General features: G+C 50.2%; 2 protein-coding genes across 2 annotated transcripts in view; one reads left to right on the top strand and one right to left on the bottom strand.

Annotated features, from left to right (window-relative positions):
• The window catches only part of ZC3H3 (zinc finger CCCH-type containing 3), a 177,559-nt gene extending 165,992 nt beyond the window's left edge, over nt 1-11,567 (bottom strand). Inside the window, exons 1-3 of the mRNA XM_010002150.1 lie at nt 11,474-11,567; nt 8,897-10,280; nt 6,714-6,907 (exon numbers count right to left, since the gene is read on the bottom strand). Of these exons, the coding sequence (XP_010000452.1) occupies nt 6,714-6,907; nt 8,897-10,280; nt 11,474-11,567 (1,672 nt within the window). The remainder of the gene's footprint in view (nt 1-6,713; nt 6,908-8,896; nt 10,281-11,473) is intronic.
• Nucleotides 11,566-12,015, top strand: part of LOC104392718 (1-phosphatidylinositol 4,5-bisphosphate phosphodiesterase gamma-1-like) — a 34,385-nt gene continuing 33,935 nt past the window's right edge. The window contains exon 1 of the mRNA XM_010002149.1: nt 11,566-11,605. Within this exon, the coding sequence (XP_010000451.1) occupies nt 11,566-11,605 (40 nt within the window). The remainder of the gene's footprint in view (nt 11,606-12,015) is intronic.

Genomic DNA, 12,015 nt, shown 5'->3' with positions numbered 1-12,015 from the left:
GGCCGGTTGGATGGGGCTTGGAGCAGCCTGGGCTGCTGGGAGGTGTCCCTGCCCATGGCAGGGAGGGTGGAACTAGATGGGCTTTAAGGCCCCTTCCAACCCAAACCACCCTACGATTCTATGAATAAGAAACGGTCCTTAGAGAAATCTACTTCTCCCTTCCTCCATCTTCCATTTTCATCCAACTGTGACTGTGCCTGAGCAATCCCAAGCCCACGGCTGAGAAGTCCTGCCTAGAAGGGGACATTAGAGAGGGGAAAAGACACCGAGGAGCCTCTTGCCTGCATCTTTGTAATACAGTGTAATCCCCCTGGGCGAGGTGGGCAGCCCGCGCCGCTGCTGAACAATGCAGTTTGGAATTCAATTAAAGTGATTATCTGTTGTGCCAAATAAATTGTGTACAGCATATATCCTGCAGCACTTTACACCTTCAGGCTCATTATTTTCTAACCGTTTCCTCCTGTTTATGCACTTGCAAATTAAATTGCTGATAATATGCACCAAAATAAAAAACGAGCCCACCTTGTCCGAAGAAAATTGATTCTCCTTTTTCCTGAACCCGCCGATTGCCAGGTTTTATATACTCTGTTCCTGGTGATCATTAGTAATTCAATTTTCTTTTTATTAGCCCCCTTATCTGCTGAGCAATATAGTGGCAGAGCTGACCTCTTTCGCACGGGTAAATGTTTAAAATCTTTTCCCTGATTAATTTTGCCAGTTAAGGAAAAGAGGAGAAATGGCCCGGCTCTTTGCCATCACAATGAATAAAGCTTAATGTTGATTGTGATGGAATTTCTAATGCCAAGGAAATTGATTGAACGCAGCAATTACACTGCAATAGTAACTCAAGGGAAATGGGATAGTTTTCTCCTGGCCATAGCCTTTTGGTTATTTAAAACAATCCAATTTGCAAGGATAATTATATATTAGTGTTTTATCTGCCACTCGAAATGAACACGGGAGTTTTGATACTGGCCCCGGCATTAGCAGGTTATTGCTGCAAATTACTTGATATCTGCTTTCTTTCACATAAAGACGAAATTAGGCCATCAATAACCAGAAAAAGGTGGACTGGGGAGATGTGAGGGGCACGAGTGCCCTCTGCAGGGAAGGAAGTGAGGCACAAAATATTCCCCAAAAATCCCTGTTTCTCCTGCTGGTCCGGGCACACCAGAGAGTCACAGCTCCCGTGCTGGACATGCAGCAAATTGCAGCTCCCCAGTCATACATCTGTCCCACCTTTAACCGTTAAAAATCTTAATTTTAAGTACTTCTCTAGCTGTTGTTTTTCCCTGGAGAAAAAGCCAAGGGCATGAGAAATGACAACGTTCTCGTGCTGGGTGCCCAAGCAGGGTGAACACTCAGCAGGACAAGTTGCACAAGAGCTGTAGCAGCCAAGGAGGGCAACAGCATTGGCTATTGTTTTGCAAGGGTGAGGAAAAAAGGTTCATGACAGCAAGTGCTCACCTGCTTTTTGTCAAAACCAAAGTTGAGAAAGCAAGATGTCCAACAGGCAAGCAGATAGAGCTAAGAGTCAAAGGCTGTTGGGAGAGAGGGGGGATTCCCACAGCCACATGGCTTGGGACTACAGGAGGAGCAGGCACATCCCTCCACCATCTGGATCAGTCAAACCTCAAAGCTGATATTTTCCCTTAAAACTGGTGAGAAAAACATCATACCCTGGCACTCCAGGGAATAACCCCATCTCCAGTCTGAAGAGGAAAAAAGGTTGCCTGGGCCTGGGCTCACCCGACAGCACATGGCCAAAAACCAGTTGTTGTCCCAACATACACACCATGATTTTCTTCTATCAGCTCTTTGTTGTAAGAAATAAGCAACAGAAAAGCCAATTCAGGACAGATATTTGCTATTTAGACAATTACAACATCCAAGTATTGGCAAGAAAGATACCCAGCAGATGACAGAGCAGGAGCCCAGTGTTTATTCTCCCAACTTGAATCCTTTGGTTCAGATGCCAAAAAAAAAGAAAAAGAAAAAATGGCTGGGGGAACAGTCATCTGTGGAAACTCCACCCACATTTTAATTACTGGATGGCCTCTCCCTCCTTCTTGTGCCTGAAAGGGGGTTGAAGTGAGGGGAAAGCCCAGAGACCTGCCATGCACAACTCCCACCCAATGGACAAGGGAATTTAAAGTTCAGGCTGGAGGAACTAATCATGCTAAGTCATCACAAAGATGCTAGGAGGGCTGGAGCAGCTCTGGAGACAGGCAGAGAGAGTTGGGGTGTTCAGCCTGAAGAAGAGAAGGCTCCAGGGAGACCTGAGAGCACCTTCCAGTGCCTGAAGGGGCTCCAGGAAAGCTGGGCAGGGGCTTGGGACAAGGGCAGGGAGGGATGGGAGCAGGGGGAAGGGTTTCCAGCTGGCAGAGGGAGCTGGAGCTGAGATGTGAGGGAGAAATTCTGGGCTGTGAGGGTGGGGAGCCCCTGGCCCAGGTTGCCCAGGGAAGTTGTGGCTGGCCCAGCCCTGGCAGTGCTGAAGGGCAGGTTGGATGGGGCTTGGAGCAGCCTGGGCTGCTGGGAGGTGTCCCTGCCCATGCAGGGGGGTTGGATATAGATGGGCTTTAAGGCCCCTTCCAAAAAATTCCATGATTCTATGATTATCATAGAATCATACAATGTGTGGGGCTGTAAGGGACCTTTAAATGTCTTCTAGTCCAGTCCACCCTTCAGTGAGCAGGGACTAGATCAGGCTGCTCAGAGCCTGGTTGAGCCTGACCTTGAATGTCTCCAGGGATGGGGCAGCCACAGCTTCTCTGGGCAACCTGTTCCAGTGCTTCACCACCCTCACTGTAACTAAATTCTTCCTAATGTCTAATCTACATCTCCCCTGATCTAGTTTAAGACCATTTCCCCTCATCCTATCGTTACACACCCTTATTAACAGTCCCTCCCCAGCTTTCCTGGAGCCCCTTCAGGCACTGGAAGGTGCTCTAAGGTCTCCCTGGAGCCATCTCCTCTCCCAGGCTGAACATCCCCAGCTCTCTCAGCCTGTCTCCAGAGCAGAGCTGCTCCAGGCCTCAGATGATTTTGGTGACCCTTCTCTGGACTCATTCCAACATGTCCATGTCCCTCTTGTGTTGATGACTGGGGTAAGTGTCTGAATATTGAGCTTCATATAGACAAGTCTCAAACACATGGCTGCCAAATGGATCAGCCCCTGTGCAGAAGTTGTGCAGCCACTTCAAACCTGTCAGCAGCTTCATCAGGCTCATGACCCAAAGCAAGTGTAACTCAGTGTTACCTGAGTGGAGTAACAACTCTCAGCAAAGTAATTATCTCCCAAGTTCTCCTTCCCTCCAAAAAGAGCCTAAAAAGTTTAATAGGAGGAAAAGGGAAAAAAGGAACTCTTCAATATTAATGGCACATTAATATTAAGCACCTAATGGTCAAGAAGTCCAACACCTTCAGGCTGTTCTATCAACATTCATTTGTCTCCTCTGAGCAACACATCATTTTCTATTCCTCTTTGCTATGGTCAAGCACTTGAGCTCTTCCTGTTCATGTTCTGCCCTAACACAAGCCCTGCATGAAGACACCTGGATGAACAGGCCACAACTGCACTAGAAATGCTGCACTGCTCTACCATCCCACCAGAGCAAATTCAGTGTGGGACATTCCCTAGTTTCTGAGTGGTTATTAAATGTCTAATCAAATGAGTAGTTTGGAGTTCACTGCTAACAGCTGCAGGTCTAACATTTGTGATGAGAGCAGCCCAAAAAACCCCAAGAGAACTGCTACCACCACTCTGCCACTTTGCATTTTCTCTCTATGACCATCACTGATCCTTCAATGACAACACAGCAATTCCCAGAAGCAGGTGTTTCTGAGTACAGACCATTGGGAAGCACCAAAGTCTCAGGTCCATTTGGGTCTGAAAAGGGAACTGGAGAGTCAAGAGATGAACAGGCCTTTGTGCTACACACTTGGGAAAGGCAGGAAAAAAGCCTGTTGGACAGGACAAACAAGAAAGATGCCTTTTGCACCCACACTGCAGTGAAGCAGGACATGCTCCTCCCCAGCTGTCCTTCCATCCTCAGGCCTGCTGCACACATTGTGTCCAGCCCAGGATGCTGAAGCTCCCTGAGGATGCAGGAGTGCTGGGTGCTCACTCACCACACAGGCCACCATGAACCATCCAGCTTTTGAAAGGACTTGTTAGCTGGGTGTTGTGTATCTTCAGATTCATGACAACTAACTCCTCAAGGTTAGTCACTCAGGTGGCTCAGGACCAGCTTGCTCCCAGCAATGGGTGTTGCTTTGACATTAAGCCAGAGACTTAACATCAGCCTCTCTGCTCCACTGTTGACACTAGGAAGAAATTCTTGGCTGTGGAGGGTGGTGAGAGACTGGAACACATTGCCCAGAGAAGCTGTGGCTGCCCCATCCCTGGCAGTGTTGAAGGGCAGGTTGGATGGGGCTTGGAGCAGCCTGGGCTGCTGGGGGGTGTCCCTGCCCATGCAGGGGGTTGGAACCAGATGATCTTTAAGGTCCTTCCAACCCAAACCATTCCAGGATTCTATGATTCATGCCCCACTCTGCTCCCAGTAACACCTCTGAACCCCATCAACTTCCTTCACTCATCTTGCGAGAAATGGCAACACTTACAAACTCCACCACCTGATTAACACCCTCATTTTGCAAAGAGAAATAAAAACAATCCTCCCAAGCCCTCCCAGAGAACCCAAGAGTTGGGAATCCAACCCACAAGTCTCCACGCATTCCCAGCTCACTACAGGAATGCTGTGAAACCAGAAGACACCTCCCACTATAATGATACATTATGGGGCATCAAAGGTGAGTGATGTCTGAGCTCCTCCAAGCCCTGTCAGCTGGGCTCTCCCATCAGGCTTTGGGATGTTGCCTTGAAAATATCTCTGCCCCATCCAGCATCTAAGAACCTCTCTGAATGAGGTCTCCTTGGGAAAAAAATAAAAAAGAATCCTAGGACATGTAGGAACCATCCAGCAATAACTCTACAGCAGTTGAAGCCAGAGCATGAGAAGAGTTCAACACACTGAGCTGCAAATTCACTGCCTAGGATCAAACCCTCTCCAAGAAGAGCCTTAAGTTATAAAGGATTTCAAGTTCTAAACTCAATTTTAAGCCAAGGAACCAAACCCACAGGTTTTATGAAGGTGGACATCTGCTGGACTGATCTCAGGATACCTCCAGATGATGACAGAGCAGAGGTGGGATGACCAGCAACCACCTACCTGGATGATACCAGCATTTAGCACTTCGTGTCCCAGCAGTGAAGTGAAAATGAGTGTGGGGAAAAAAAAATATTACAAGAACTTTCAAACTTACACCCTTTTGTGACACGAGCAGTGATGGGCCAAGGGGTAATGGTTTTAAATTGAAAGGGGAGATTTAGGTTAGACTTCAAGAAGAAATTCTTCACCATGAGGGTGGTGTGGTCTCTGGTTTCAGAGACCACAGAAGAGCAACCACAACACAAGTACCACCAAGACCTCCAACTGTTTGTGCTGCCTTCACACACCACGTGGCAACTTCAATACAACGTCTGGAGGTGCAGCCCTCACTTCTCCAGACACTACAAGCTTTGCTGACATCCTGAAATGGAGCAAGACTCAGGCCCAAAACCAGGCAACTGCTTGAATGCTGGACCATCAACACCACTGTGCATCTCATTCCTCCCTGTCTTTCCCATGAGTCACTTCCCACCCTCCTGAAGCACCAGATCCAAAATTCTCCTCCCAGAGATCCCCACCAACCCCCTCCTTCAAACACACAAGTGAAGAGAAAACTCTTTTTTCTCCTCCTCCCACAAAAACCTTTTCCCTTTCCTGGACTGCAAACTTCTGCTCTTATCTTTTCATCCATGGAGACACAGCAAGATCCCCAGGCAGAGATGTTGGCCCATCAAGTAACTGTGACCAAACTGTGTGGAAGTTTGGTAGTTGAAAGGCAGAACAGGAAACCACACAAGTGTCTTCCTGAAAACAAAGACTCAACAGCTTCACCTTTGGAGGCAATCTCAGCTACATGGTAGCCCCACAGCTCTCCTCACTCAACTGATACCTCCCTGCACCTGAACCACAGGGAGGTGAAGCCACTTGTCCACGGTAATACCCCCACTGAAGAGCAGAACCAGACTCCAAGCCAGAGCCATCCCAAAAACAGGTCACACACATGTAGGGGCAGCTCTCCAAGCCCCAAAAACCTGGTTTCTGTTCTGAGAAGTTCCAACCTGAGGCAGCAGGATGTGGGCACAAACTGCCTGTTCACAAAATACCCAGGATTCCTCTAACAATCATCATTTTAAACAAATTAAGTACAAAACCCAGAGGCCTGCAGATATGGCAGGTGCATTAGGAAGGTCTGGAGTTGCTAGGGGAGCATCTCATGACACGCACAAGCTTTTGCCCAGTGCAAAAAGAGAGATTAGTCTTATTGCCTCTGCCATTCTTCTCCAGCAAAACCACATTAAATGCAAGAAGGAGCTTTAAAATGGCCCTGTCTGGAGATGTCAAAGCACAGGACAGCTCTGGGCTAAGGCAGAATCTCACTCCAGCCAAACTTCTGCCCCTCAGCGTTTGCTCCTAGACCAACAACAGCAGATTCACCTCCTGGAGGACCTGGTCAATCATTTCCAAATCCAAGAGGCTCTCTTGGAATCCCCAGCATGTGGTCAGCAAGCAGCATCAGTCATCCCTGGGGATGGCTTTTCCTACCTTCCTTGGTGGACACCTGCATCCTGGTGGCTGGCAGCCTGCAGAGCCTGTGCTTGGTGATCTGCACCAGGCCCTTGGGTGAGGAGCGTTTTGGTGGCACAGGTTTCCCTCTCAAGGAGTTTTTCTTCCTGAGATGGAAGTGGCTCTTCAGGGGGGTGGTGGGCGAGGAGTTGTTCTTCTTCTCAGTGGGGGCACTGCCAAGGGGAACAGCACAAGGTTAGGAGAGAGTAGAGAGGTGATGGAAACATACTTGGTCTCCTTCCTCAGAGCTGAGAAGAGAAGCTGGATCACCAAGTTCCACACTGTTCCACCACCCAAGGGTGAGGAGAAGCAGAAAATCTCAAGTAAATAGGTAAGTGTGATGGACTAGGGCCATGGAGACGATGGGAGGGCTGGAGCAGCTCTGCTCTGGAGACAGGCTGGGAGAGTTGGGGTGTTCAGCCTGGAGAAGAGAAGGCTCCAGGGAGACCTTAGAGCAGCTTCCAGGGCCTGAAGGGGCTCCAGGAAAGCTGGGGAGGGACTTGGGACAAGGGCAGGGAGGGATGGGAGCAGGGGGAAGGGTTTCCAGCTGGCAGAGGGAGCTGGAGCTGAGATGGGAGGGAGAAATTCTGTGCCTCCACCATTTCCTTGGACGTTACTTATAAAGCAAAGCCTTGAATGGAATTGCAAAAGAAGTTTTCATATCTTGGCCACTGAAGTGGTCTTAGAGAAGACTTTTACATCCTGAATGTGAGCACAGGTCTTATGCATCTTCCTGGTCCCAGAAACACAGGGATTCCTAGAATCTTGAAATTGGATTCATAGAATTAGAAGAACAGAAATTAGAATCATGTAATGAAGCATGAGAGATGTATTTATGCAGTGGATTTATCCAAGTCTCTCTTTGCTGTTTTGTGTTTGTTTGTTTTTTTAATAATTTTTAGGAAGAGCATCAAAAAGTTGGTTTTGAAGAACCTCAACAGCACCAACTTGTTCTCCCTGGTCAATCGTGAGAACGAAGACCTGGCTTCTCCATCCGAGTATCCCGAGGACGGGGATCGGTGAGTTGGGCTCAGAGCGTGTCCCTGCCCATGAAGGGGGGTTGGAACTCAATGACCTCTAAGGTCCCTTCCAACCTGAACCACTCTGTAATTCTATGAACTTCAGGCGAAGTGCAGCTGGAGGATGAGGTGTGGGACAGCCTAAACCAGCTCATTCCCCTCTGCTCAGTCGATGCCAAGGAGAGAACACTGAGCTTTAGTGAGATGGGGGGGGGGGCTTATCTCCCTGACTGCCAAATTCCAAAACAATCCCAGCTTTTCCAGGCATCCCCCTGCTCCAGAGAGTTCCTTCCAGCATGATCCACCCACAGACATGTTCCAGGAGGGCAAGGGAAGGATGGGAACCTGCAGTGAAGCACTCCTCTCAGGTGAAGGATCCTCCCAGGAGCTGGGAAACAGAAGTGGGAATCAAGACACCAGGTCCTCAGTCAGTGTCATGGCACCAGCTCATTGCACCACTTAGAACAGGAATTTGAGGACTGTGGCCTAAGTAACAAGAGCTCAGGCTTGTAACTGCAGCATCAAAGGAGCCAAAGCAGGTATCCACTATGCTGAGGGTATCTCCAGGTTCTGTGGCAGAGTAGAGGTCACTCAGCTATGCCACCAACCCTCACCCCACCCTGCTCCATCCCAGGCTCTGAACAATGATTTATGGGGACAAATCACACAGGACACAGTGACTCAAGCCACGTCTCCTCCCTTCCCCAGCCTCCAAAACAACAAGATTCTGGGAGTCTGAAAATAAATCAGTAAAGGAAGACAGTTGTTTCCTTCCCTGTGAGTATCAGGCTGTTACTCAGATCAGGAAGGAGTCTCCTATGTGCTGCAGCAAAGTCTTTGGAGAAGAGACATGGGAGATGAGAAGAAAAACCCAGCTCTGGTTGAAAGATTAAACTCAGAGTTGCAGTTGCACAGACTGCTAAAACAATTAAACACTGAGGCCTTCCAACCCTGGGAAGCAGGATGCCTCCACCCAGAACAAAGTCATCATACTTGGAAAGAGAAAAGTAAATAGACCTTCCACAATTCCCATTGGAATTCCACTTACAACCATCACTTTGGGGCCTACATAACTTTTGGAGCCAAGGGACACGAAACTCAACCCATGCAACAACCCCGCTCCAAAGATGACAGGAAACTTACCCCAAGCTCCCTTTTTTCTTGATGATTTTTGTCCTGCTCTTCACTTTATAACTGGAAAATGAGGCATCACCCACGGAGGGTTTTGTCCCACCCAGACCAACAGACCCAGTGCTCAGAGGGGGTGGGAGGCTGAGGGTTGGAGGCTTCTTCTGATCCTCAGATCGCCACCGGAACGCTGACCTGGAGGTGGAGGGTGAAGTCTGCAAGCTGGAGGCTTTCCATTTGTATTTGCTGGGAGAAACACCCAGTTTGGACTGCAGTCCTGATTTCTTCAGCTTTGCTCCCAAATCTGCTTTTGGTGAGAGTTTAAAACCTTTGTCCACTCCCCCAGCAATCTTCTTAGCACCTTCAGAAGCCCTTGGGCTGACCCATCTCTTCACAGGACGAGAGGATTTACCAGGACTTGCAACCCACGTGTAATTAGTTTTCCTGAACTTTGAAGCTTTGCTGGAGATGGATGTCGAGGCAGCTCTTTGGAGACCAGCAGCTTTGGGGACTGTGGAAAACCTGCCCTTCGTTGAAGCCAACCCAACCACTGAAGCAGCAGCTTGAGCAGGTTGAGAGCACGTCCCACCACTCCCAAGGAGCTTCGGCTCTCTGAAAACAACCCCAACTTGCTCACAACTGGACTGTCCTGGAGCTGGTGGTTCCACCTTCCTCTGTACCAAGTGCCAAGCTGGTTGGTGACCTGGCAACACCAAAGGCTCCTGAGGCTCTGACTTCAAGGTCACAGCACTTTCACTGGTGCTTCCACAGGAGGCAGGGGAGGTTCCGGCCACCTCGCTGGCCAGAAGCACCTTTCTGGGTTTCTCCTCCACATCCACGTAGGCTGAGCTGACAAATCGGTGAGAGGAGCTGAAGGAAACAGAAAGGGAAGGTCTTCTCTCTTCCTTCTGGTTGTTGTACTGAGGTGTTGGCACATCTTTCCCACCACCTGCAGCAGCCACCACCGTCTGCAGCCCCGAAAACTCCCCGTAAGAACTCACGGCAGCCAAACCTTCCCCATCTTCCAACAGACCAGCCCTCTGAGGCAGCTGGATCCCCACAACGATATTCCCATCTGTGGTTAAGTCCACGTGTCTTTCTGGGGACAATTCTGCTGGCTCAGGTCTCTGGTTCTCCTCATAACTTCCAAAAGCCTGAGAGGTGCCAGCACCACCAGCGCTTCCGGCATCAAACCCCGGTCCCGGTGGCCGGTTGACGAGGGAGTATTTTTTCTTCCAGGAGTGACTCTGGTGAAGCTGGAAGTCCCTGGGGGCTTGTTGGGGGTACCTGGCTGAAAATGCCCCCCTCCTTCTGTAGCCAGGCTGGTGGGGGTTGTTCCATCTCAGTGGCAGTGACCGTGGCACGTCCCCGTGTGTGTTTTTGTGGTTGTTTATGAGACCTGAGGAGAAGAAGACAAGAAAGACATGGAGGTGCTGGAGAAAGTCCAGGGAAGGCAACAAAGCTGGTGGAGGGTCTGGAGTCTTATGAGAAACATCTGAAGGAACTGGGATGGTTTAGTCTGGAGGAAAAGAGGCTGAGGGGAGACCTGATTGCTCTTTACAACTGCCTGAGAGGAGGTTGGAGAGAGGTGAGAGTCGGGCTCTTCTCCCAAGGAACAAGTGACAGAACAGGAGGAAATGAGCTCAAGTTGTGCCAGGGGAGGTTGAGAGCAGAGATTAGAAAATACTTCTTCACTGAAAGGGTAATGAAGCACTCTAACAAGCTGCCCAGGGAGCTGGTTGAGCCTCCATCCCTGGAGGGGTTTAAGAGATGTGCAGATGTGGTGCTGAGGAACATGGTTTAAGCCCTGGACTGGGGGAAGTTGGGTTTAAAAAAAGTCCCTGGTAATTTTATTTCCAGGTAACATTTCACAGCAGCCTCTGAGGAGCTGCCTGTGCATGTAGGCCAGCACATCAGCCCCAAACACAAAGCACAGAATCACAGAGGCATTTTGGTTGAAAAGACCTTCAGGATCCTCCATTCCATCTGTTCCCCCATCACTGCCAAGGCCACCACTGCCCCATGTCCCTCAGCACCATCTCCAGGGCTTGGAAACCCCTCCAGGGATGGGGACTCCCCCCCTGCCCTGGGCAGCCTGGGCCAGGCCCTGACAACCCTTTCCAGGAAGGAATTGTTCCCCAGATCCAACCTCAACCTCCCCTGGCACAACTTGAGGCCATTCCCTCTTGGCCCAGGGCTTGTTCCTGGGGAGCAGAGCCCGACCCCCCTGGCTCCAACCTCCTCTCAGGCAGCTGCAGAGCCAGCAGGTCTCCCCTCAGCCTCCTTTGCTCCAGGATCAACACCCCCAGCTCCCTCAGCTGCTCCTCATGACACTTGTGCTCCAGACCCTTCCCCAGCTTCTCTGCCCTTCTTCAAAAAAGCAACAAGGAGCCTCGAGGAAGCCCCAGCTTCTCCACATGTCCCTGCACATCCCTCTCCCCAGCCACTGCACCTTCCCAGTCCTTTGGTCTACTAATTAACTCATTTGGATAATAAGACACATGTCAATTAGGGAGGGTCTGAGCTGGTAAAGAAAACCCTCCCACCAAAAAGGGATTATCAGAGGATTCCTGAGCTTTAGATTTCAGGCACGTGTCAGCACAGAGAAGTTTTTGCTCCACCAGTGCTCAAAGAGCTGCCAGAAGAGCAACATCAGCAGATCCTTCCTGGAGGAGGCAAGGACCATGTTGTTCTCCTCCCTCATGCAGGAGTTCCTGGACAGAGGCAACACCCACGGCACACCCCCCCCTCTCATGCCCCACCCTGGGGCTCAAGCAGAGTTTGTGGCCTCACTAATGAGGAAAAAAATCACTTTGGGGTCTATAAATAGAGCTAATTATTGCCAAGAATAAGCAGTGATGCTCAGCAGGACCAGGAAAGGGCACACAAATGTCTTCCCCCACCACCACACTAAAGAGTCAAGGGACAGAGGACAAGGGGCACATCCCACCCCAGTGCCACCAGCTCCAGGGGCTGCAGAACAGGGGACAACCCCTCCCACCCCTCCCCAGAGGGGGGGCAGCAGCCCGGTGACCCCCAAAATCCCCCCAGTGCTCCCTGTTCTCTCCCTGCCCTGACCCACCTGGGTCCTCTCCATTCCCCCCTGCACTCCTGGCTCCCCTTCCTCGCCCCTT

The sequence above is a fragment of the Chaetura pelagica genome, unplaced genomic scaffold (assembly GCF_000747805.2).
Source record: "Chaetura pelagica isolate M959 unplaced genomic scaffold, ChaPel_1.0 scaffold297, whole genome shotgun sequence".
In the NCBI taxonomy this organism is placed as follows: domain Eukaryota; kingdom Metazoa; phylum Chordata; class Aves; order Apodiformes; family Apodidae; genus Chaetura; species Chaetura pelagica.
Note: the sequence above shows the minus strand (reverse complement) of the source record. Positions and strands in the feature narration are given on the sequence as shown.